We start from the raw sequence: 22,790 nt of genomic DNA, 5'->3' as shown, positions 1-22,790 counted from the left end.
GTCGACTGTGCGAGAGACGTTGGCCTCGAGCCGAGCGGGGGAGAGTCGCCTCGACGACGGCCACCCTCGCTCTCGACAGCCTCGAGCCAGCTTGTCGTCTGCACCTAGCCGCTCAGTCACTGCTCAACAGTAGCCTGCGTGCGCCCCAGCTCGACCGGTGCGTCGCTCGCTGTCCTCCACCTCCTCATCTCTCACTGACCAGGTTCGCCCGTCCTCAGCCGCACAGAACCCGTCCGCCTCCCAGTCGAGCTTATCAGCTACGCACGACCCCACCATGCCACCTGCACCAGCCGGCACAGTCACGAGCGACCCTCTCGCCGACCCCGGCCCCGTCCCGCACCCTTCCCTCTTCTCGCCCTCGTCGGTCCCCGGCGCAGCAGCCACCTCGACCGATCCGACACACTCGTCGACCGCCCCGTTCGAGGCTCCTCAGCCCTCGGGCTCGCTCCTCCTCGCGTGGCAGACCAAGAAGCTCTCGATCCTGCTCATCGGCGGCGGCGCCGTCGCCGCCTCGCGCCTGTATCACCTCCTGTGCGCCAAGCCCAAGCGCATCGTCGTCCTTGCGCCCGAGGACGGCACCTGCGACGAGGTGTCGTGGCGCCTCACGTCGTCGCACCCGGAGGCGGTCGCCGGGCGAGCCGGCATCGACATCGAGTGGCGCCGGCGCAGCCTCGCCGAGCACAACGTCGACGCCGAGATCGACGGGTTCGACATGGTCCTCACGGCGCTCGACGACGCGCCCCTGTCGCGAGCCGTGTACACGGCGTGCAAGGACCGCCGCCTCCTCGTCAACGTCGCCGACGTCCCGCCCGAGTGCGACTTCTACTTTGGCTCGACCCTGCGCCGCGGCGCGCTCAGCGTCATGGTCTCGACCAACGGCAAAGGGCCTCGCGTTGCCGCTCGCCTGCGGCGCCGCCTCGAGAAGGCGCTGCCGGACAACGCCGGGCGCGCCATCGACAACGTCGGGCTCCTGCGCGCCGGCCTGCGCAAGAAGGAGAACGCGGGCGACAAGGAGACGATCGAGCGCCGCATGGAGTGGATGATCCGCGTCTCGGACCGGTGGAGCCTCGCCCAGCTCGGCGAGATGGACGACCGCATGCGCGAGGGCGTGCTCGAGGGGTGGGAGCGCGGCGAGGCCAAGGGCTACTGGGACGTCAACCGGTCCAAGTACTGCGGCCTCGGCTGGGTCGCGAGCTGGCTCGCGTGGGCCGGCGTCGGCAGGTGCCCCGTCGACCGCGACCCGGACGGCACGGCGCTCAAATGCCCGTTCGTCATGGGCTCGACCGGCCTCGTTGTCGGCCTCGCGACGGCAGGAACCGTCGCGGCGATTTGGGCGAGGCGATGAGCGGGTCGGGCTGCGCGAGGGCATCGTCTTTCTTGCGTGCCGCTCTCTCTCTCTGTGTACCGCCGCCGTCGCCTTGTCACTCTCGGAGCTCTTGCATCTCGCATCATATCTCTCGAAGGTTTGTGGCAGCTCTCTTTATCTGAGAGATGATAGCGAGGCGAGAGCGAAAGAGACAGACCGACAGGACAGAGAGGATAGAAGGGAAAAGTCGAAAGTGCAAGTGGTGGTACAGACAATGTGCGTCCTCGTGTGCCCCTCCTGGCCCCTCCTCGACCACTCATCGACCCTCGTGCCCGCTCAGACCTTCAGCGCCGCTGCTCAGACGACCTTGGGCGCTGTGGGAGGAGAAAGGGGTCAGATCGCTCGCAATGAACGAGGAGGACGGCCCGCCGGCGCTCATGGCCTCGAGCCACGTCCCCCGGACGATGCGAGGGAACGATCTGACGCGACTCACCCAAGCTGACGATCTTGCCCCAGCCTCGACTCCTCAGCTCTGCCGCGACGACGCCGCCAATGCGGTTCCCGATCATCTCCTTCTTGTTGTTGACGAGGACGGCCGCGTTGTCGTCGAAGCGGACGTACCGCCCATCGGGTCGGCGCGTCGGGTACTTGGTGCGCACGACGACGGCGCGGCGCACGTCACCGCGGCGGACCTTGGGCGCCGACGACGAGGCGCTCGCGCCGGGGCCGTTGAGCGGGTTGGGCCGCGCGCGCTTGACGACAACGACGATCTCGTCACCTGGTTTGAGAGGATGCAAGCTTGAGTCAGCTTTCTCACATGGCTCTGGGCGGCCGGGCGTGGCGAGAGGGAGGGAAGGGGAGGAGAGGGACGGACCGATGCGGGCCATGCCGTGGCCAGTCTTCGTCTTGAGGACGTTGACGCACTCGGCGACGAGCGCACCCGAGTTGTCGATGATGCTCTGCTCGTACGCATCCACAGCGAGGGTCGGCAGAGGCGGTGGACGAGGCGGGGAGCGAGGGAGCGATGAAGTCGGGGCGGGATTTTGGCGCGGGAGGACGAGAGGTCGGGGGAGGGCAAGGATCAGCTGCCGCAGCTTGTACAGGTGCAGGGAGAGTGGACGCACCATCGTTGCCTTCAGGCCGAGCATGGTGAGCGAGTGAGGACAGGCGAGGGAAGCACAGCCGAGACGGCGGCCAACCACGGCCAAGTCCCTCGCTCGCTTGCTCGCTGCTCTCGGTGCACAGCGCCTTGCGCACAGTCGATACGGACATGCACTAATCATTGCAGAGAGGGCGCAAAACACACGCGGTAGAACAAGCAGAGAGAGAGGTCGAGAGAGGTCGAGGAAGGTCACAGACGGGTGCACGGCGCGAGCGATAACGAGGGAGTGCGACAAAGGTGCGAGAAAGAGATGGTACACATGGGGAGAAGGGAGGAAACATGACCGCCTTGAGCGCGACGACGTCGACTGGACGAACCTCACGCCGGCGGACCGCCGGCGTAAGGGTGCGGCGGCAGCCCTTGCTGGCCCGTGGCAGACGCGTACGACGCGTAGTGCGGCCCTGCCGAGCCGCCGTAGCCCTGCGGCGGGGCCGTCGAGTACGTCGGCAGCTGCGGAGCCAGGTGCGGCGCCGGCGGGTAGTAGGCGCTCTGCGGCGGAGCAGGGTGCGACTGGGGCTGGGGCTGGGACGGGTAGCCGTACGAGGCAGGTGGGGCGGGGACGGGAGGGGCGGAGGGGTAGCCGTACGCCTGCAGGTGGGCCGCCTGGGCGTGCGACAAAGGTGCGGCGGTCGGCGGCAGGGCGGTGGCGGCGGCGGCGTAGAACGGCTGCATCGCAGGGTGCGGCGCATGCGGCGGCTGCACCGGCGCGACGGCGGGAACGGGCGTGACGGCATGCGCCGACGTCGTGCGCTTGGCCGGGGCGCGGTAAGCCGGGCGGTCGAGGATGGCCATCTTCTCGCGCTCGGCACGCGCGGCCGCCTCCTCCTTCTTGCGCTGCTTCTCGGGCGAGTCGGGCCACACGATGAGCTTCCACTTGACCGATGCGCGCTTGCTGCAGGAGGCGAGAGAGGCGTCAGGACGGCGCGACTGAAAGAGGGATGCCCAGGAGGAACGAGCCGACGCACCCGTCCTCGAACACGTACTCGACCGTCTGCTTGTCGTCGTCCTTGCTGTCGAACACGACGTCGTACATGCCGCCGTTGGTCCTCACGCGGATACGGTCGCCTCGCTGCAGCTTGTCGACCTTGTCGTGCAGCTCGGTCGCCTTGCGCTCGGTCTCGAGGCGCTGCCACGTCTGCGTGGGTGCGGCGGGTCAGTACGGCGGCGCGAGGCGCGAGAGAAAGAGAATGTAGGGGCGCACAGGGTTGTGGGTGCGGCACAGGACGGTGAGCTGGATCTGGTCGCCGTTCAGGATCGGCTTGGTCGGGCTCGCAGTCGACTCGGGCTCGGCGGCTGAAGGAGGAGCATCGGTCGCCCGGGCGGCTTCGACAGGCTGCTGCGGCTCGACGCTGTCCGGCGCGGCGGGTGCCGGCGGCGGCGGCGTGGCGGCACGAGTGAGCTCGAGGATGCTGATCGGCGCGCCCGAGCCGTCGAGGTCGGGAATGGTCGCGTCGAGGTGGACGCCCGAGTCCTCGCGCAAAGCGCACGTGACGTGAAACGCCTTGATGCACTTGCCCTTGGTGCACTGGACTGAAAGCGAGGAGGTGGAGAAGGTCAATACGGGCGACTTGGGAAAGCGAAGGCGAGAAAAGGGGACGCACCCTTGGTGCCGTGCGACTCGGCGCAGAGCTGGCACTTCTGCGAGACGACGCAAGAGAGACGGTCAGGGGTGCTCGAGGGACTGAGAGGGTGGGCGAGGGCGAGAAGGGACGCACGAGCTTCCACCTCGCCTTCTCGATCTTGCCGAACCCGCGCACGATCTCCTCGCCCGACTCGGGGTCGATCTCGATCCAGGTTGCCGCTGTGTGTCAAGCAGAGTCAGGATTTCGCTCGAGCACGAGCTCAAGGAGGCGAGGGCGAAAGGGTGGGCGCACGGGTGAACATGACGCAAACACGGTGGGCCGCCTGGCGCTTCTTGCTCTTGACGCCCGGCTCGCCGATCATGACGAGGCCCTCGGTGCTCGCTTCAGGGCACAATGCGCACGCGAAGTCGGGCTGGGGTGGCGCGACGCGCTGCGGCTGCTGGACGGGCCCGGCGGCGGCGGCGGCGGCGGCGGCGGACGCCTGCCGAGCGAAAGGCACCGAGCCGGGCGCGGCAACGTGTGCGGGTCCTGCGGCGGCGGCCGACGCGGGTGCCGGCGTTGCCGACGACGAGGCGCTCGAGGAGGGGCCGCCGGCGGATGGCCTCGGCGTGCCCTGCTTCGGGTAGTGGAACGCCGATGCGGCGTACGGGTTCGGCTCGAACTTGTTCCTGGACACGGGTGTGGGTGGTGGCGGCGGCGGGTTCGGGTGCGGCACGACCTGGAACCGGACGGGCGTGTCGAGGCGCCAGGTGCCGCTTGGGTGCTGGATGAGCTGCTGAAGCTGGGCCTTGACCTCGGCGAGCACGTCGTTGCTCTGGAGCGCCTGGAAGATCGAGAGCGTGTACAGGGGGCCCGAGGGCGGGACGCCGGGCACGGCCGGCATGAGCACCATCGGGACCTGGTAGGCCGGCGCCGCCGCCTGCTTGGTCTTCTTGACAGGCCGCTCGCTCGCGCCCGTCGACGCACGCTTGCGAGCGAGGGCGGCGGCCGACTCGATGACGGCGTTCTCGCGCTCGACGCGCTCGGCCTCGGCGCGGTCCTCGGCCTCGATCTGGGCGAGGAGCGCCTTCTCCTCGAGCTCGTCGTACGGCCACGGCTCGCCGCGGTCGAGGTGCTCGTCCTTGGCGGCCTGCCGCAGCCAGGTCGTGACGTCGATGTTGACCCTGCGCGCGATGGGCGAACAGGGGAGAAGGGCATTGTTGGTCAGTCGCGAGGGCGAGGGGGAGGGCGAGGGCGAGGAGAGATGGTGCGGACGCACGAGTCCTCGATGCATTGGCAGTGCTTGGTGACCTTGCCGAGCGGGAGCCACCGCTCGGTTGCGAAGTTGATGCTCTCGGCGCAGTTGAAGCCGAGGTTGAAGCCCGAGTGGTAGCCCTTGGGGTACGTGAGAATGAACTCGCCCGGGAGCTGGACGCAGCGGTTGAGCGTGATGCCGTTGTTGGTGAGGATCTTGGGCGACGCGAGGAACGACTTGTGGCGCAGGAACTGGTTGCACTTGCTGCGGTCGGTCGGGAACAGGCCTAGAAGAGGGAGGGGGAGAAGAGGGTCAGGCTCACGCTCGACGTGCGACGGCGAGTAGACCGAGGGTACGAGCCAAAGAGAGAGAGAGGGAGAGAGGGGGGGGAGAGAGAGAGAGAGAGAGAGAGAGAGAGAGACGCACCAGCCATGACGCGCTCGAACCGCTCCGACTGCTCCTGCGGGACCGAGTACCAGAACTTGGGCGCGCCAAAGTGGATGTAGTTGATCGAGTACAGGTCGGCGTCCTCGACGTGCCACGCGAACGTCGCGCGCCACATGCCGAAGTACAGGTACGGCGACACGACGCCCGGGATGTCGCACCCTCGCGGCGCGAGCTTGGGCAAGAGGTCGCCGAGGTGCGCCACGTTCCACGCCAACGTCGAGTCGTCGAACAGGGACCCGGCCATGTCGGCGCCGTACATGGGCGGCTCGCCGAACGTGAGCGTGCGCCAGTACCGCCGCTCAAAGTCGCGCATGCGCTCGACCGTGTAGTCGTCGCGCGTCATGCCGTGCGGGAGCTCGTCGAGGCCGGCGGCGAACGCGGCCCACTCGTCGTCGGTCGGGTTGGCGGGCGCCATCGACGCGCGGCGACGTTTGCTCTGGACGGGTGCGCTCGACGCGGGCGCGTCGACGTCGGCGTCGTCGGCCGGCTCGTCGACAGCGACGGCGACACCTCGGCCTCGACCGGTGCCCTTGGCGGCGGCCATCTTGGCGGCGCCGTCGACCTTGGCGCGGCGGGCGGGCGTCCTGCGCTTCGGCGAGTCCGGCGCGCCGCCGTCGTCGCCGTCCTCGTCCGCCGCCTCGTCCGACTCGTCGTCCTCGCGGCCCTTGCCCTTGCCCTTCTTGCTGTCGACCGCCGCCGACGCTCGACGCTTGCGCGCGCGGTCGCTGATGACCGAGCGCTCGGAGCGCTCGCCCTTCTTCTCGTCGCCGACGAGGTCGGGCGCCTGCCACTTGGGGCGAGTCGCGAGGTCCTTCCACTGGGCCGCGTTGAACTGGCGCGTCTTGGCCTCGTTCATGACGCGGTACAGGCCCTGCGAGCCGAGCATGTGCTGCTCGATGGCGTCGCGGAGGCGGATCGAGCGCAGCGGCTTGTCGACCGGCTTGAGCGAATTGGTCCTGTAAGCGGCGAGGCAAGGCATCGTGAGTGTGTGCTCGAGAAAGGGGCAAGGGGAGGCGGGTGGGCAGTACGCACCACTCCTTGGGCGGGACGACCTTGACGATGCCGCTGCGGAGGCCGTACTTCTCGATGCGCTTGACGTAGCCGTAGAAGCCGCCGTTGTCGGCAAAGTCGGCGATGGTGGGCTCGAAGACGGGCACGCCCTTGTACCCACCGCGACGGCCGCGCTTCTTGGTGCCGGCCGTGCCCGGGTCGTACTCGGCGTCGTAGTAGTAGCTCGGGACGGGGCGCTCGAGGCCGGTCGACTTGGAGAAGCGCTTGGGGCGCGCAGGCTTGGGCTCGCCGAACGAGTCCTCGTCGGACGACGAGTCGGGGTCGGACGAGAGCGGGTCGTCGTGGACGAAGGAGGGGAGCGGGATGGTGAAGGAGCCAGGCGAGGACGTGGTGGCGGCGGGTGTGGGCGGACCTTGAGGAGGTGACGCTGCAGACAGTCGAAGGTGGCATTTCAGGACGACTGTGCGAGGCAGAGTGCGCCGAGCGGCGGCGACGCCCGGTTGTGTGGAGGGAGGACGAGTGCGAGGAGGGCGAGGAGATGGGCGAACGACTCACGGTAGTGATCCTCGGCCTTTACGGGCTTGATGTGCGAGCCGGGTGCGTGTCCTGGCACCGCGGTCGCTGATGTTGGAGGTGGCGCGTGCGAGTGGGCGGGCGGTGCAGGTGGGTCGACGGTAAGGGTGCCCGGGGTTGCGGCGGTGACGGCGTTGAGCAGGTTGGCGAGTTGAGCGCCTCCTTGGGTGGTGCTCATTGCTGCCGCGGTGGCTGTGGTGGAGCTGGCGCGGCCGGGACGGGACCGGGAGGAGGCGCGAGACGAGCGGGGCGACGAGGGTGGCGACTCGCTCGAGTGGGCCGTGTGGTCGGTGGCGCGAGGGGGTGTGGGCAGTGCTCGGCAGCCTCGTGGCTCTGGCCGTGTCGCTGCAGCTGGTGGTCGAGAGTGAGCGTGCTTGGTCGCTCCTCCTCTCGACCACCTCGAGCCCGCTCTCGCTCAGCTCGGCTCCGAGCGAGTACCGCTGCTGCTCGAGCTGCGTTCCAGCCTCTCCACCGCCACAGGGTCCCGAGCGCGGCAGCCTCTGCTCAGTGTGCGACGCCCGCCGGCGAGGCTGCTCTCGACTTCATCTCGCCGCCTCTCTCATGTGCTGTCAACGGTCTGCAGGTTCTCCGGCATCGGCAGTGCGTTCCTGCACCTCGCAGTCACAGATCCCGCAGCTCGTCGAATTCCTTGCGACTGAGGCTGCGACTCTGCGACCGCCGGCTCGTTCTGCAGCGCGCGCCAGACTCGCTCGTCGTGGCCCGTCCGCCAGGGGCGCTCGAACGCGCATCGGCAGTGCAGCCATCTGGTACGGAGCTGCGCAGTGCCCCGCAACGAGCTGCGGCACCTGCCGCTGCGTCAGCTCTCGCTCGCTCCCGCTCCCCACGCTCTGGAGCGAGCTTGCGCAAGGAGATCCCCTCGCTGCGTGCAGTCGGGATATCAGACCTGCTCGAATACCGCACGCCAAGTGCAGCGACTCTCTGCTCGGCGCTCACGGCGCTCGACACCCGCCCTCTGGACCTGCTCCCGCCTCGACGACGCCCGTCCCGGTGACGCTCGCGTTCGCGCAGCCAGTCGCGCATCCGCCCTCGGCTGCGCCCACTTGGACCCGCTGTACCGGTCATCAGATCTGCCGCGACGCAGCAGCGAGCGCCGGCGCACATGGTCCTCGAGCCCGCACCGAGCGTCGCTCACCGGCACGACCGCGACCTGGTCGGTAACGGCATCGCCATCGTCGGCGCCGGGGCAGGCCGGCTCGGGATCTCGAGAGGTACAGCGAGAGCAAGGCGGACCCCGGAAGAGCGGGTCTGCGAGCTGGAGCGTGTCCACTTCCTCTTCTTCCACGTTTTCGAGCAGTCGAGAGGCCGAAATTGGCAGATGGTCCTTAACGGGGCCCGATCGTCGAGCACACGTCTCGACAGATAGATCGAGGGCCACACGAGCCCGAGAAGAGAAGAACTGCAAGGTCTGGAACGACCATCTCCTCCTCGTCGCCCTTGTCAGCGGAAACTTGCAGCGGGACGTCGTTGCAGGGTACGCGACGGGCACTAAACGTCGAGCACACGTCTCGACAGATAGGTCGACGGCCACACGAGCCCGAGAAGAGACGAACTGCAAGCTCTGGAACGACCATCTCCTCGTCGTCGCGCTCGTCAGCGGAAAGTTGCTGCGAGACGTCGTTGCAGGGTCCTCGACGGGGACGAATCGTCGAGCACACGTCTCGACAGATAGATCGAGGGCCACACGAGTTCGAGAAGAGAAGAAATGCAAGGTCTGGAACGACCATCTCCTCGTCGTCGCGCTTGTCAGCGGAAACTTGCTGAGAGTTTGTCTCTTTTGCGGTGCGCCCAGGTCTCTCGCGCTCTCGGCCCCCCTGGGAATCAATTTGGGAGCACTTCGCACTTGTTGCGGCGCGCTACGAATACTGACACTAAAAGAAACCCAGACTCGGCCCCGCCGCTCGGACCCAGACCGTCTCGCCGCGTCTTTCCCTCGGCTCGCCGTCTTCTGCGGCTCCTCGCGCCCTCGCTACACGCTCAGAAACGCGGTGACGGCCTGCCGGAGAAGGGGCAAGTCAATAAGGACTCCGGGAGGGTAGGCTGAGAAGGCGACGCACCTCATTCATCGTCGTGCGACGCGGCACGAGCGCGAGCTGCGAACCACCGCTGAGGTCGCACATCATGCCGTCGCTCGAGCTGCGTACGAAAGGGCAGGATCAGTCTCGGTCGCATTCGTGCCATCGCGTGCCGCTCGCGCGAAAGAGAAAAAGGGCGTCACGCACTCGGTCGCGTCCTTGTTGACGAGGTAGGCCGTCTCGAGCGAGCTGCACTGGTGGCGGAGACGCTTGAAGATGGCGGTCGCGGCGGCGAGGGCGTCGAGCGGGGCGCCCTTGGTGATGTGCTCGATATCCCACCCGAGGATGCGGAGCTTCTTGAACGTCTTCAGGACCGACATCGCCTGGGTCTGCGCGCAATAAGAGTCACGGGGTCAGGTCGAGTCGTGCGGGCTGTAGGAGGATGAGAGGAGGTCGACTCACGCGCGAGAATGGCCACGGGACCGCCGTGACGCCGTGTCCGACGAACAGGAACAGCGTCTCGAGCTCGGGGCAAGCGACGCGCAGGCGCTTGAGCTCGTCGACGGCGAGGGCGCCGACGTGGACGAGGACGAGGTGGCGCAGCTCGGGCAAGTACTTGACGACCTTGAGGAGCTCGCCGATGCCCTCGCCGCCGAGGTCGAGTGCGAGGCAGTCGAGAGGGTGAGGCGCGTCTGAGCCGTCCTCGGCCTCGACGATCTCCTGCGCGCAGAGACAGTCGTTAGCTCCACGCTGTAGGGCAAGAGAGGATAGGAGGAGGTGTGGACGCACCAGAAGCTCGTTGAGGATGGTTGCGGACGCCTGACCGCCGTTCTTGACGAGCACGGCGAGGTGCTTGAGGTACGGGAGGTGGCGGACGAGGTTCTTGAGGTCGAACTCGTCGAGCGTGAACGGCCCGAGGAGCGTGACCGCCTTGAGCGAGGTGGACGAGTTGAGGAGGCCAACCTGCGAAGGGTGCGAATTTGCCTGGTCGGCGCTTGGAAAATGTGTAGAGGACAGGGGAACGATCCACGCACGGGCGCATGCTCGTTGCCGATGAGCGTGAACGTCGACAGCTTGGGGAACTTGCCCTGGAATAGGCAGTGCTCGCGGATGGGGTCGAGGGTGGACGGGAGGAGGAGCTTGAACGAGTCGAACTTGAGCGTGACGAGCTTGTGAAAGTCGCTGAGCTCGCGGAAGAGCTCCTTGACGGCGCTCGCGCCGAGCGTGGAGTTGTGGATCACGACGGAGCGGACGGGCGAGCCGACACGGCGCAGGCGGATGGAGGCGACGAGGTGGCCCGACTCGGCGTTCGGGTACTCGCCCACGACGTTCCAGCCCTCGGCGATGACGACGTTGAGGTCGACGGGCGGCTCCGTGGACTCCGCGCGGTAGTCCTTGAGGATGAACTGCTGCTCTGACGCGACGAGGCCGCGACCTTGGGAGACGACGAGAGGGTGCTCGAGGAGCGACGGCGGTGCGGCGGGGAGCTGGAGGTTGTTCTGGCTCATGACTGGCGTGTTTGTAGAGCAGGACACGTAGTGATGAGGGGAGAGGGAGAGCGAGACGGGCGAGACGAGGTGAGTGTTTGCTGAGGGCTCGCTCTCTCTGACTCTCTCTGGCTGCAGATCTGGTCACTCGGATACTCGTTATGAACAGTGTACAGTAGTCTGGCGCTGTCCCTCGAGCCGCAGCGGCTGTGCTGAGCCCAGTCCGCGAGAGCGGGCGGTGCTATTCTCCTCCCGCATCGACTTACCGAGCTTTACTATGCTCGACAACGTTCGCTTATTCGGTCAAGTCCGAAAATCAGGGAGCTCCACTTGACGCAGATCTCCGCACGTACGCAACGCGGCAACTCGCACTTAGCAAAGTCGCCGAAAGTACCTCGAGTCAGTCGACTCGAGCGTATCTTGTCGCTCGAAATCCTGCTTTCGTCTCTCATTCTCGCGGTCTGGCGCCTCTCCCTCCTCGCGCGGACGCTCTCGACAGGTCCCCTCTCTCAGCAGCGACGGCGTCGAGCAGCGTCGAGAGCCGGGAGCACTGGCTCGCGCCGGGCTCGCCGCGGAAATTCGGTGCGCGCCGAGGCGCAGAACGTTTGGCCGTGTTGCACGTCGTCTCGACGGCTACGGCCGCTGCGCACCACCCGCCGCACGTCCCGCACGTCGCCCGTCTCGTCCCGAGTGCGCAGAGGTGCGGCGGCGAGCGGCGCAGGGCGAGGGCGAGGTCGGCGCCGTTTGGCGCGAGGAGCGTCGAGCGCGGTCGAGGGCGGTGCGGCGTCGGGTCGGGAGGGGCTGTGGGGCGACGAGGGGTGTGTGGAGAGGTGGGCGGGCGCACATGGGCGAGACGAGCGGCGGCGGGCAAAGGTCGGCGAGAGGGCCGCGAGGAGGGGGAAAGGGCGTGCTGAGGGGCGGGCAAGGGGGGCTGACGGTGGTCGAGGGGGCCGAGTGCGTCGACCGGGACGGCGACAGGGTCGAGTCGAGGTCTGTAGGCAAGGGGCTGCAAGTCAGGGACCGTCTCGAGGTGCGCGCGACGAGCCCGGCGAAACGAGGAAAAGGTCGAGGCGCGCTCCCGCTCGTTCACCTCTCGACTCGTCGAGCCCGACCCGACGTGTCGACAAGGTCGAGAGACGCCTCGACCGAAGTGAGAGTCGGCCGTCTGGGCGGGAAGAGGTCGAGGAAGGCGAACTGGGAGGAGCGGCGAGTGCAGCGCCGGCGCTGCCGACGACGCCGGCCGAGGCGCCAAGCGCGTAACGCGGTACAGGTTGGCGAGCTGAGGCAAGAATCTGGAAGAGTGGCGGGGAGAGAAGGGCGGCCTCGGTCGTGAACTCGAGACGTGCGGCGACGAGAAGCGCCGAGTCGAGCCGGCGGACCCTGGACGGCGCTCCTGCAGCGCCAAGCGCGGTGCCGACAAGCGCCGTGATGATCGAGAGATGATGTCGAGGTCGTAGAGCCTGCAGGAGAGCGCCTCGGCGGGCAGGCGAGTCAGGTCGGGGAGGGCGAAGGAGGGAGGGACGAGACGGGCGCACCTCGATGAGCGATGCGGCGCTGCGCTCTGCCGTGCACGCGAGGGCGCTGTCGCACTAGTCGGGGCAGTCATGCAGGTGTTGGTCGACCTTGGCGTGAGGCCGGCGCAGCTTTGGCGGTCTCGGTCGGGCGGAGGGTGGATCGAGTCGGGGCGGCGCGACGAGTACTCGGCGATCCAGCAGCGAGAAGTTGGTGAAACAGGCGCAGAAGTCGAGAGTACCGTTGAGCAGGGCGTCGTGCTTGTTGAGCTGGAAGAGGCGAGGGCCGAGGGCGAGTCGCCGACTGGTTGGGCGAGAGGGTCGAGGATCTGGCGGTGTGGGGCCTTGACGGTCGAGCACGTTGACGCGCGCACTATCGTCGGTGGTTGAAGTGTACGGCGAACGTGCGCTCGAGGGAGGCGTGAGCTCGGGAACGACGGCGCCCGTGGGCAATTTGGGAGAGAAGGGGGGCGCACCGAGTGAACATGGCGGTGCTGCCGGCAGAGACGCGGCGCCGTGAGTCGAGAGACACTGTCGACATGTTGAGGGAGCCCGTCTCGCCGCCCCTGGGCGTGCTGAACGGCCTGGGCGGGGTGAGACGGCGAGGGCGACCGGCCGAGGAGGGGAGCGCGCCCTGGACGAGGTCGATCCGGGCTTGCGAGGGCGCCAGGGTCGAAGATGCCGAGGTGTGGAACATGCTGGGCTGAGACGCGAGTCGGCAAGAGGTGTGTTCGGCGAGTGAACGGGCGAGAGAGATGAGCCGAAGAGGCGAGGTCGTGCTGGTTGGCGACAGGCGGCCGTGTAGAGGCGGGCATGGTGCTGCGGGATGCGGCTAGGTCAGTGGCGAGACCCAGACCTCGACATGGAGCCGCACGGTGCCGAGGGCAGGCGTTGGAGGGTCGGCGAGGGAGGAGGACGAGGAGGTGCGAGTGAGGAAGACTGACCGGCTTGGGCGGGCGGCTGTTTGGCCGAGTTGACTCGAGAGCGAGCAAGCAGCAGATGCAGCAGCGTGTACACAGCGTGAGTGACGAGGGCGAGCAGGTAGAGGGAGGGGAGGACCGGCCGGCGGGACTTGGCGAAATCCGGGGCGCGGCTCTCTCTCTCTCTCCTTCCCTTCACTCGCTCTCGCTCTCGTCGCTCAGACTCTAGCTTCTTGCTCGCTCGCCGCCAGCCTCGACCTCGTCAAGTCCTCCACACCCCTCGCTCCCGTCTCTCGCCCTCCCCTCCCTTGTCGCGTGAGTCGCGTTTGACCTCCTTCTCGCCCACCCTCGCCCTGCCCACTCCTGCGCTCGAGAGAGACGCGTCGTCGAGTCGTTGGGGAACGTCGCGCAGGTAACATCCTACCAGCCGTGGGTTCCGCGCGGCGATGATCCCTCGGCAACGCGGCGCGTCCCTCTCTGCGCATCCTCGCGCTCGTCGAGCACCGAGCATTCGCCCGTCGAGCCCCGTCGTCCGCCACAGCCTCGACCGTGTGGCCAAGAGCGGCAGGCGAGGGACGCTGCGGAGCAGGACGGCGCGCTGACCTCGCCTCTCCCCGTCCCCTCCCACCCTGCACCCTCTCGCCCGCTCTCCTCCTCGTGCCCCTTTACATGTCGCCTCGCCTACACCGTCACGCCCTCTCTCGCAGATCCTCGTCAAGGCAAACCCGCTCAACCAGTTCTGTCGAGCCTGTGCGTCCCCCATTTCGTCCCTCCTCGCCATCCGCCGAGAGCCCGATCCGCTGACCCCTCTTCCCGCGCCGAGACAGCTCCTGCGCGTGTCGACAAACGTCTACGAGCACTCTTTGTACATGTGCGTCGCCTCTTCTTCTTCCTCTCCCTGTCGGCGACCCGTGAACACGTCGTCGAGCCCTTTGCGCCCCTCCTTTCCACGAGCCCGTCCTGACGCTTCGCCTCGACCAGGTCACCTGCAACGCTGTCTACGAGCGAACTTGGTCCCCTCTCTGCATCCTGAGAGAAGAGCAAGGACATCCCGCGAGAGAGCAGCATCCTGTCGACCTAAGCAGCCTGTGCGTCCTCTTTCTCCGCGCGCCCTGTCGCCGTCCCTTCTCGCCGGTCGGCTCTCGGTCCTGCGTCGGCGCGTCGCGGCAACCTGTCTCTCGGTCTCGACCGCGCGCGGCGTGGTGGGACCTCGAGTCGGCGGCGCCGAGAGCGAGACGAGGGGCGTCCCGCCCGTCGCGAGCGCTCGAGCCTCGAGAAACTGACTCGCCCTCTCGCGCTCGCAGGATCTAGCCCTCTCAGGCTCGAGCGGGACATGCCGGGCTCGTCTGCCGTGCGAGGACGAGAGCGAGAGAGCGCGAGAGCGAGGGGGAACAGGCGCGGCCGGGTCGGGCCTCGAGAGCTGGCCGTCGCGCAGCTCACGCAGGTGAGGCCTCGTTCGCGTGAGAGCTGGAGCGAGAGTACGAGCGAGCGAGTGTGGGCCCGGCGCTTCGAGCAGACCTGCAGCACAGGAGAGGGGCCGCCTGCGAGCTCAAGAGAAGGCCGGCTCGGACCTCCTCCTCGAGCGTCCTCTCCTCTCTCTCTTTCGGACGTCGCACCCGCGCCCACGCTCGCTTGCTCGTCCAGCTCGTCCTTGCGCGCCCGCCACGCTACGCCGCCTTGGCCCTCGCCTTGGCCTCGAGCGCGCCCGCTCGCGACGCCGCCCCAGCGCGCCCCGCCGCCGCGTCGCGCCCGAGCGCGGCGCAGATCTCCCGACCCGAGTCGGCGATGAGGGCGAGCGGGATGATGACCCAGCTGCATGCGCGTGGGGCGGGAGGGGCGAGGGACGAGGGAGGGGAGGGAGAGAGGGTCGGGTCAGTCGGGTCTCGAGGCGGGCGGAAGGAGGAAAGGCGAGGACGCACAGGCCGTTGAAGAAGAGGAGGTACACGTAGGTGTACAGCCAGTGAGACGTGTTGAGCGAGGGCGAGCCCGAGATCCACTCTGTGTGTGCGCGCGCGCGTCCAGGACGCCGAGAGGTCAGGCGTGCTGCGGCGGCGCTCGCGCAGTCGGCAGAGAGTGGGAGAAAGAGAGAGAGCGCGCGAGACGCACCGGGAGCGAACGTCATCCAGCCGCCGTAGAGCTCGGCGACGCTGTGTTGAGGAAAGAGGGGGAGGGCGAGAGGGTCGTGAGTGAGGTGCGGGCGCAGCTTTGACAGGCCGCCGCCTGCGAGATGGTCAAAGGCAAGGGACTCACGAGAGAATGACGCTGCGCACAAGAGGCGAGAGTCAGCCGAAGTGCCCTAAGTACGAGCGCTGGCGCCGCGACAGGCGGACGCACGAGGACGAGGACGAGGGGGAACGCGGGCGACTCACATCCAGAACCTCCAGGCCTCGCTCGTGCCGCACATCTTTGCGGCGCAGTAGACGGCGAGCGGGCCGGCGCCGAGGACGGTGATGAGCTCGATGGCGACGACGGTCGGGTCCGAGGTGCCCCAGCGCGTGTCGGCGAGGGCGTACTCTTGCCAGAGAAGGGCGAAGGGACCTGCGGCGTCGAGGGTGGTTGCAGAGATGACGTGCGGGTGGACAGAAGGAGGCGGTCAGTGCGCGAGGACACGAGAGAGAGAAGAGGGAGGGGGAGAGGGAGACGGACCTTTGCTCGAGTTGACGGTGCGAGGTCGCGGGAAAGACTGGTAGATGAACGAGCCTTCGAGGATGAAGTGAATGAGGGCGTCGAATGCGAGCCAGACGAACGTGTACCTGCGGGCGGTGTGCGAGACGGGGGTCAACGAGGGGAACGAGGAGGAGGGGAACGAGGGGGAGGGGAACGAGGAGGAGCGGTCCTCGTCTGGTCGCGCTGCGGGGTGCGAGTAGAGTGGACACGGGCGAGGCGGAGGGGGACTGACCGGTGGACCGGGCTGCGGCAGCGGTTGGTGGGGAGGGCGAGTCTTGCGAGGGCGAGGGCGGCGACGAGGATGGCGAGGGTCGACAGGAGCGAGTAGACGGTGGTCGGGGTCAAGAGGGATGGCGGAGGTGCGTGTGGTGCCATCTTGGGTGCTGCGAGTGGCGCTATCCGAGCTGGCTGGAGCTGAATCGAGGGAGTGGGGGAGGGGAGGAGGGGGAGGACGAGGCGGTGCAGATCTGGCCGCCCTGTGAGCTTCGGCAGCTCTCGCCCACCTCGCTCCGCTAGACTGCAGTCATGCCAGAGCTACTCAGCGTACCTCCTACAGCAGCTTCAGCAACACAGCGGTCCACCCGAGGTTGCCGACCACTGCTCGGCTCCCCCTCGCCCTCGCCCTCATCAAGAAGCGCACCTCTGCCTCCCACCTCGACCAGCTCGCTCGCTGGCCGCACACACGATGCTGTCGAGCACAGCTGCCCTCCTCGCCACCCTCGCCGCCTGCACTCTCGCCCTCGCCGCACCCTTCCCCTCGGCCCGCATCCCTCTCCTCGGCTTCTCCTCCCCCTCGCCCTTCCTCGGCCTCGACGACGACGCGTTCGCCAAGCCCGTCGGCACCGTCGCCTTCCTCCCCGGCTTCCACACGTGCGGCACCCTCCTCGTCCTCAGCGTCGACCACCTCGCCCTCGACGACCTCGCCCTCCTTCCACGCGCCGACGACGACAACTCAACCTCGCACCACTCGCTGTGGGACCGCTACGCCGCCGCACCGTCCAACACGCTCGTCCCAGACGCCGTCGAGGGGACCGTCCTCGCGTGGGCACGCGGCTGGCGCGACACGTGCGGCAAAGGCGCGGCCAACAAGGAGGTGCGCGTCGCCCACTTGACGGTCGACGGCGTCGACGACGACGACGACAGGGCTGCATGGGCACGGGCACTCGGTCCGTCGCCTCGTTCCTCCACTCGATTCTCACGAGGCGAGGGAGACTGACCCTTTTCCGAGTCGCGCCCGCAGACGAGCACGCCCGCCCTCACCTCGACGCGCTCCCGCCCGCGCCACACAACGCCGTCGTCCTCGTCACGTCCCTCTCGCCCTCGTCCCTCCGCAGGGCGTTCGACCTCGCCTCGTCGCCGCCGAGCGACGGCGGGTCCGACACGACGCCCCCTCCTCGCCGCGAGCGCCGCCCCGCCGCCGCGCACGGCCTCGTGTGGCGCACGCTCGGGCACATGGTCGACCTCGCGCTCGCGGGCGCGTTCCTTGTCGGGTGCGCGTACGCGGCGCGCTGGGCGTGGGACCGCACCGAGGCGTGGCGCGCGAGGGCGAGGGCGGCCGGGGCGGTCGGGGCCGGCTGGGGCGGGCAGAGCGTCAGGCTGCCGCTCGACCGCGAGGCGGCGAGGGAGCTCGAGCTCGAGCTCGACTCGGACGAGGAGAGTGACGACGGGCAGGCGAGGGGGAGCGGCCGGTGAGCGAGATGCAGCTCGAGGGCGAACAGACACTTTGGGTCGGCGAGGACGAGGAACGCGCCTGCTTTTGGACTCTCGGCAGGGCGTGTACTAGTGCTTCACGGGTGAGAACAGCGAGCAAGAGAGACCCCCCGAGTTGAGTTTGCGAGCCCGCCGCCGCGCCCACCACCTCAGCGCCGCAGCTTGAGTTCTACTTCACCTCGCTGTTCCCATCCATCGCGCACCTCGCATTCGCCACCGTCCACGCCGCCGCCCTCTGCGCCGCGCTCGAGCCGCTCGCGCGCCGCGCCAAGCCGGGCGAGCTCACGCGCGACGGCGTCGACGGCGTCGTCAGGGTCCTCGGCGAGCTCCAGCAGCAGCAGGACGCCGTGGGAGGCGAGGCCGAGCGCAGAGCCGAGGAGGACGTCGCGAGGTGGCTCGGAGGGTTCGTCAAGGTCGTCAGGCGCGAGGTCGAGGGGGACGAGGGAGAGCAGGACTCGGTCGACGGGTGCGTCTCGGTCTTCTGCGTCACCCTGGTACCTCTTGAGGCGTGCGCGGAGTGCACCTCGAGAGGTTTGGGCAGTTGCTTCAAGCACTGACTCACACGCCCTCGCCCGCAGCGCTCGTCCTCCCGCCCACCACGCCGCCAAACCCTCCCCCGAGCGCTTCGCCTCTCCCCTCCCTCGTCACGCCACCAAGGACCGCACCCTGTCGCGCGCCAACCCCGACCACGCGAGCGCCGCCTCGCTCCCCTCGCCCAAGTCGGCCTCGTCCCCGCCGCTCCACCCTGCCCACTCGCGCACGCCTCGCGCTGCCGCCACTACTGCCGCCGCCGCGAGCGACGACGACGGCCTCGACGGCGAGGTCGACTCGCCCGTGCCCAAGGCCAACCAGCTCGCGCAGCACCTCGCCGACGTCGACGACGACGACGACGAGCCGGCGCCGACCTCGAGTGCGGTGTCCGCGACCGCGGGAGCAGGCAGGAAGCCGCTCCGCGTCAAGAACGGCGACGTCGTCATGTCGGCCGGCGAGCGCCGCGAGGGCAAGGGCAAGGCGCGCGCCCGCTCCCCGACCACGTCGCGCAGCTCGTCGCCCGCCGAGTCGTCGCGCGTCCGCACGGGCCAGCACGCGCCCTCGATCTCGCAGCTCGGAGCGCTCCCGTCCGACGACGAGGGCGGCAGGGCGTCGTCGGTCGAGGTCGACGGCGAGGCGGTCGAGGAGCGTGCGGCGGGACCGGCGGCGTCGACCTCGCGCTCGACCAAGGCCAAGCCCACGCTCAAGGTCAAGCCCGCCTCTTCCAAGCCGCGGCTTCGCGCGTCGTCGAGCAAGGCGCCGCAGGCCAAGAAGAAGGCGCAGCAAGGCATCCTCTTCCGCCCCGAGACGGCCTCGTCCGACTACGACGAGCTCGAGCCGGCGCCCGCTTTCGCCGCTGCGCCCGCGCCCAAGCCCGTCGGCAAGAAGGCCAAGCCCCGTGCTCGTGCCCGTGTCGGGACGCCGGACGACATCGACGTCGACGAGCTCGCGTCGGACGGCGGCCAGGCGGCGCGCGCGCCCGAGCCCAAGACCAAGAAGAAGGTGCCCGTCCGCGTGCGCCCGAGCGTCAAGCGGCAGCAGGAGAGCAGCAGCAGCAGCAGCAGCGGCGGCGAGGACGACGACGACGACGCGGCGAGCGCGCGGCGCACCAAGAAGCGCAGCAAGACGAGCGAGACCACGTCGCGCCGCGGCCAGGGCAAGGGCGGCAAGGGCGACGGCAAGAAGCGCAAGGTCACGCGCTCGTACTCGTCGGACGAGGACGAGGGCGACGGCAATGCGGGCCCGTCACGCTCGCGCCGCCGTTCGGGGTCGTCGTCGCCGCCGGCGAAAAAGCGCAAGGTCAAGCGCTCGTCCTCGCCCGTCGCCGCGTCCGACGACGACGATGACGAGGACGAGGACGACGAGCCTTCGACGAGCCGCACCAGCGCCAAGGGCAAGGAGCGCGTCGTCACCGCCGCCCAGTCGAGGCGTCGCTCGGCCCCGACCGTCGCCAAGCGCACCCAGCCCGCTCGCGCCTCGTCCTCGGCGCCGGCCCCGACCAAGAAGAAGGTCAAGGCCGAGTCGAGCAAGGGCGCCGGCAAGAACAAGGGCGCGAGCAAGAGCAAAGCCAAGTCGCGCGCCGCCGCCGCCCAGGCCTCGTCGAGGCGCAAGCCCCAGGCGCACGGCTCGCGCTCGTCGGCGCGTGTCGCGGCGGCCGAGGCGAGCTCGGAGGAGGACGAGGGCGTGTACAAGGCGGGCGAGCGCGTCTTTACGTACCTCGCAGGGAGGCTCGTGCTGCCGGCGGTGGTGCGTCCTCAGCTTCCTCTCCTCGTCCTCTCCCTCTTGCCCTCGCCTCTTACTGACTCTCTCTTCGTACAGATCATGAGCAACCCGGACGCAAAGCATGTCGCGTGGGCCGTCTTGCCTGGCACCAAGGAGTGCGTCCCCTTCTCTGCCCTCGCACGACGTCCCGGCCCTGACCTCCTCCCCTCTCCCGCCCTCCTCCCTTCCCTCCCCTCTCATCCCCCTCTGCAGGCCGGCCACCATCCCGATCTCGATCTACCCTCCCTCGATCGCCGACCGCAAGCTCGCCCGCAGGCCGCAGGACGCCATCCTCTCGAGCGCACAGACCCGCGACGTCGCCGCCGCCAACGCGCTGTGGCACGACAAGCGGGCGCTCTCGAGGTGGATCGTCGCCGCGGCCGTGGAGTACGACGAGCAGAAGAAGAAGCGCGAGGAGGACGAGGAGGAGGAGGAGGAGGAGGACGAGGAGGGGAGCGGGAGCGAGGACGAGTCCGAGTAGCAGCTCGCGGCGGGGCTGGGACGGAGGCGAGGGACCGGGAGGGTGCCCGACTTGCCTTTGAGTACGCTTGCCTGAGAATCAGAGTCCTTTCCGTGCTTCACTGGCCTCGCCGCTGCCGAGCGCACAAGCCGCGGCCGACTTTCCTCCCTTTCTCTCTTCGCCCGACTCGGTGGCTGTCGCCAAGCGCCTCGAGGCCGGCGTGAGCTTCGTTCTGCTTCTTTCGAGCGTCGGCGTCGTTGCGGGAAAAGAGCGAGCAAGTTGTCGAAGCGCGAACCGCTTGGAGCTTGGAGACGATCGAGACCCGGACGCGCTCGACTTCATCAGCTCGCCCTGTCTCGCCTCTCTTCCCTCCCTCTACTCTCTCTGGCTTGCTTCTGCTTCTGCACAGGCTGCATCCCATGGCTCCTCTTCAGCGCACTGCATTCGCGACGCGCGCCATCCATCAAGACTCGGAGCTCTCTGGCGCCGAGGTCGCTGCGAGCCTCTCGCTGTCGACCACGTTCCGGCACCCGGATCCCGAGGTGGACGGTGTCGAGCCCGGCTACGACGACGAGTGGGACCCGTCGAGGCCGAGCAGGGACGTCTACTCTCGGTGCGCCCCGCCTCCTCCTCGTCCTCCTCCCTACCTCCTCTCCTCCTCCTACCCTCCTCCCCTCCACCCTACCTCCTCTCCTCCTCCTGCCCTCCTCTTCGCCGCCGGTTTCCCTCGCTCACCTCGTTCCTTCCCTCTGCAGCGAGACCAAGCCGACGACTACTCGTGCCGAGCATGTGCTCTCGAGCATCATCGGGCAGCCGTGAGCCTTGCTCTCCATCCTCTGCCCGCGCTCCATCCTCTTCCCGCGCTCCATCCTCTTCCCGCGCTCCATCCTCTGCCCGCCTCGCCGAACTCGTACTGACTTGCCCTCGCCGCCGCGCAGCACGATCCTCTTCCCGTCGGGCATGGCCGCCTTCTGGGCGATTCTTCTTCACGTGCGACCCGACATCATCGCCATCACGGGCGGCTATGGAGGGTGCCACGAGGCCATCAAGATCTACCGCCGCACGAAGGGCGAGGACCAAGTGCAGCTCATCCAGCTCGACGACGAGTACCCGCACGGCAAGAAGCTCCTCGTCTGGGTCGAGACTCCGCTCAACCCTTTGGGCACCTCGCGCTCGCTCGACAAGTGTGCGTCCCGTCATTCCTCGTCTCGAGCGAGAACCGGTTCTTGACTTCCTCCTCGACCCGCAGACGCCAAAAGGGCTCACGCTGCTGGCGGCATCCTCGGCGTCGACTCGACATTTGGTCCTCCCCCTATGCAGGACCCGTTCAAGTGGGGCGTCGATATCGTCATGCGTGCGTCGAGCGTTCTCTCCCTCACGGGCTCGAGGCGTTGAGCGTTCTCTCCCTCACGGGCTCGAGCGACCGATTGACTGTTCTCTCTCTCCCTCGAGCAGACAGCGGCACCAAATACCTCAACGGCCACAGCGACCTTCTCGCAGGCACTGTGAGTGTGCGCGACAAGGCCGACTGGCTCAAGCTGTACGTCCCGCTCGGTCCCTTCCTTCCGTCCTCCCCTTTTTACGGACCCTGACGACGCTTTCTCGCCGACAGGTGGAACGACCGCACCTTCACGGGCGCAAACATCGGCTCTCTCGACGTGTGGCTCCTCCTGCGCTCGCTGCGCACCCTCGACGTCCGCGTCAAGCGCCAGTCCAAGACGGCGACCCGGCTCGCGCAATGGCTCGCGACCCAGGTTGGCGGCGGCGTCGTCGACAAGGTCTACCACACGTCGCTGCAGGACAATGCCGACGAGCTGCTCGGGCCGGGCAAGCAGATGGAGCTCGGGCCGGCGTGCTTCAGCGTCGTACTCAAGAGCAAGGACATGGCGAGCCGGCTCCCGAACAAGCTCAAGCTCTTCATCGTGCGTCCTCAGCTCCCTCTCCTCTCTCCTGCATCGGCCCTGACGAGTTCTTCCCCGGCAACAGCACGCGACCTCGCTCGGCGGCGTCGAGTCGCTCATCGAGCACCGCATCATCTCGGACCCGTCCGAGAACCCTTGTCTCGGTGCGTCCTCGCCACCTCTCTTCCTTTGCCCTCTTGTTTCTGACTGACTCGCTCGCCTCGCAGTCCGTCTCTCGATCGGCCTCGAGGACTTTGACGACCTGAAGGACGACTGGGAGCACGCGATGCAGGCCGTTCGGCAGGTGCGTCCTCGCTCGCGCACGTTCCTCTCGCTCTCGCTGGTCGAGCGAGGTCGTCCTGACTCTTCCTCTTCTCAGTGAACTTCTCAGATTCTCTATGTAGCCTCTTCCGTGCAACTCTGAGCGATACCTGGCCGGCGACTCTCGAGGAGAGGCGAGCGAGAGCCAGCTTTCGAGAGCTGAAGCCGGCGA

The 22,790-nt window shown here is 68.2% G+C and overlaps 7 protein-coding genes across 7 annotated transcripts; 3 read left to right on the top strand and 4 right to left on the bottom strand.

The window, feature by feature from the left end:
- Positions 1–418: 418 nt before the first annotated feature.
- Positions 419–1,135, top strand: RHOBADRAFT_8802 (uncharacterized protein; the record flags this gene model as incomplete). The annotated part of the gene is made up of 2 exons (XM_018419230.1): positions 419–625; positions 680–1,135. Coding segments are annotated over 2 exons (663 nt in total), but the record flags the coding sequence as incomplete, so codon positions are not given.
- A 398-nt stretch (positions 1,136–1,533) lies between these two features.
- On the bottom strand, positions 1,534–2,466 carry RHOBADRAFT_29576 (uncharacterized protein). Its single transcript, XM_018412875.1, has 4 exons — positions 2,431–2,466; positions 2,181–2,265; positions 1,800–2,084; positions 1,534–1,680 (listed from the first exon to the last, which is right to left on the bottom strand). Exons 1-4 carry the CDS (start codon positions 2,452–2,454, stop codon positions 1,664–1,666), a joined length of 411 nt encoding a protein of 136 aa, XP_018268944.1. The 5' UTR covers positions 2,455–2,466; the 3' UTR covers positions 1,534–1,663.
- Positions 2,467–5,254: 2,788 nt separating this feature from the next.
- RHOBADRAFT_17659 (uncharacterized protein) lies at positions 5,255–6,889 on the bottom strand (the record flags this gene model as incomplete). Its single annotated transcript, XM_018412382.1, has 4 exons — positions 5,255–5,571; positions 5,712–6,219; positions 6,505–6,688; positions 6,765–6,889. Coding segments are annotated over 4 exons (1,134 nt in total), but the record flags the coding sequence as incomplete, so codon positions are not given.
- A 2,414-nt stretch (positions 6,890–9,303) lies between these two features.
- RHOBADRAFT_46482 (uncharacterized protein) lies at positions 9,304–10,857 on the bottom strand (the record flags this gene model as incomplete). Its single annotated transcript, XM_018414797.1, has 6 exons — positions 9,304–9,330; positions 9,392–9,470; positions 9,557–9,738; positions 9,812–10,069; positions 10,139–10,312; positions 10,384–10,857. The coding sequence occupies 6 exons, from the start codon at positions 10,855–10,857 to the stop codon at positions 9,304–9,306; spliced, it is 1,194 nt and encodes a 397-aa protein (XP_018268942.1).
- A 4,077-nt stretch (positions 10,858–14,934) lies between these two features.
- Positions 14,935–16,309, bottom strand: RHOBADRAFT_46480 (uncharacterized protein; the record flags this gene model as incomplete). Its single annotated transcript, XM_018414796.1, has 7 exons — positions 14,935–15,079; positions 15,187–15,265; positions 15,374–15,414; positions 15,518–15,529; positions 15,637–15,805; positions 15,914–16,020; positions 16,167–16,309. The coding sequence occupies 7 exons, from the start codon at positions 16,307–16,309 to the stop codon at positions 14,935–14,937; spliced, it is 696 nt and encodes a 231-aa protein (XP_018268941.1).
- Positions 16,310–16,368: 59 nt separating this feature from the next.
- Positions 16,369–20,516, top strand: RHOBADRAFT_55560 (uncharacterized protein). The gene is made up of 6 exons (XM_018417912.1): positions 16,369–17,100; positions 17,175–17,591; positions 17,798–18,110; positions 18,223–19,921; positions 19,994–20,052; positions 20,150–20,516. Exons 1-6 carry the CDS (start codon positions 16,620–16,622, stop codon positions 20,415–20,417), a joined length of 3,237 nt encoding a protein of 1,078 aa, XP_018268940.1. The 5' UTR covers positions 16,369–16,619; the 3' UTR covers positions 20,418–20,516.
- Positions 20,517–20,789: 273 nt separating this feature from the next.
- Positions 20,790–22,736, top strand: RHOBADRAFT_66877 (uncharacterized protein). Its single transcript, XM_018419109.1, has 9 exons — positions 20,790–21,009; positions 21,152–21,211; positions 21,335–21,582; positions 21,646–21,750; positions 21,852–21,936; positions 22,009–22,318; positions 22,383–22,461; positions 22,525–22,601; positions 22,677–22,736. Exons 1-9 carry the CDS (start codon positions 20,816–20,818, stop codon positions 22,677–22,679), a joined length of 1,161 nt encoding a protein of 386 aa, XP_018268939.1. The 5' UTR covers positions 20,790–20,815; the 3' UTR covers positions 22,680–22,736.
- Positions 22,737–22,790: the final 54 nt, after the last annotated feature.

The sequence above is a fragment of the Rhodotorula graminis genome, assembly GCF_001329695.1.
Source record: "Rhodotorula graminis WP1 unplaced genomic scaffold RHOBAscaffold_13, whole genome shotgun sequence".
Classification (NCBI taxonomy): Eukaryota; Fungi; Basidiomycota; class Microbotryomycetes; order Sporidiobolales; family Sporidiobolaceae; genus Rhodotorula; species Rhodotorula graminis.
This window is presented reverse-complemented; position numbering and strand designations above follow the sequence as displayed.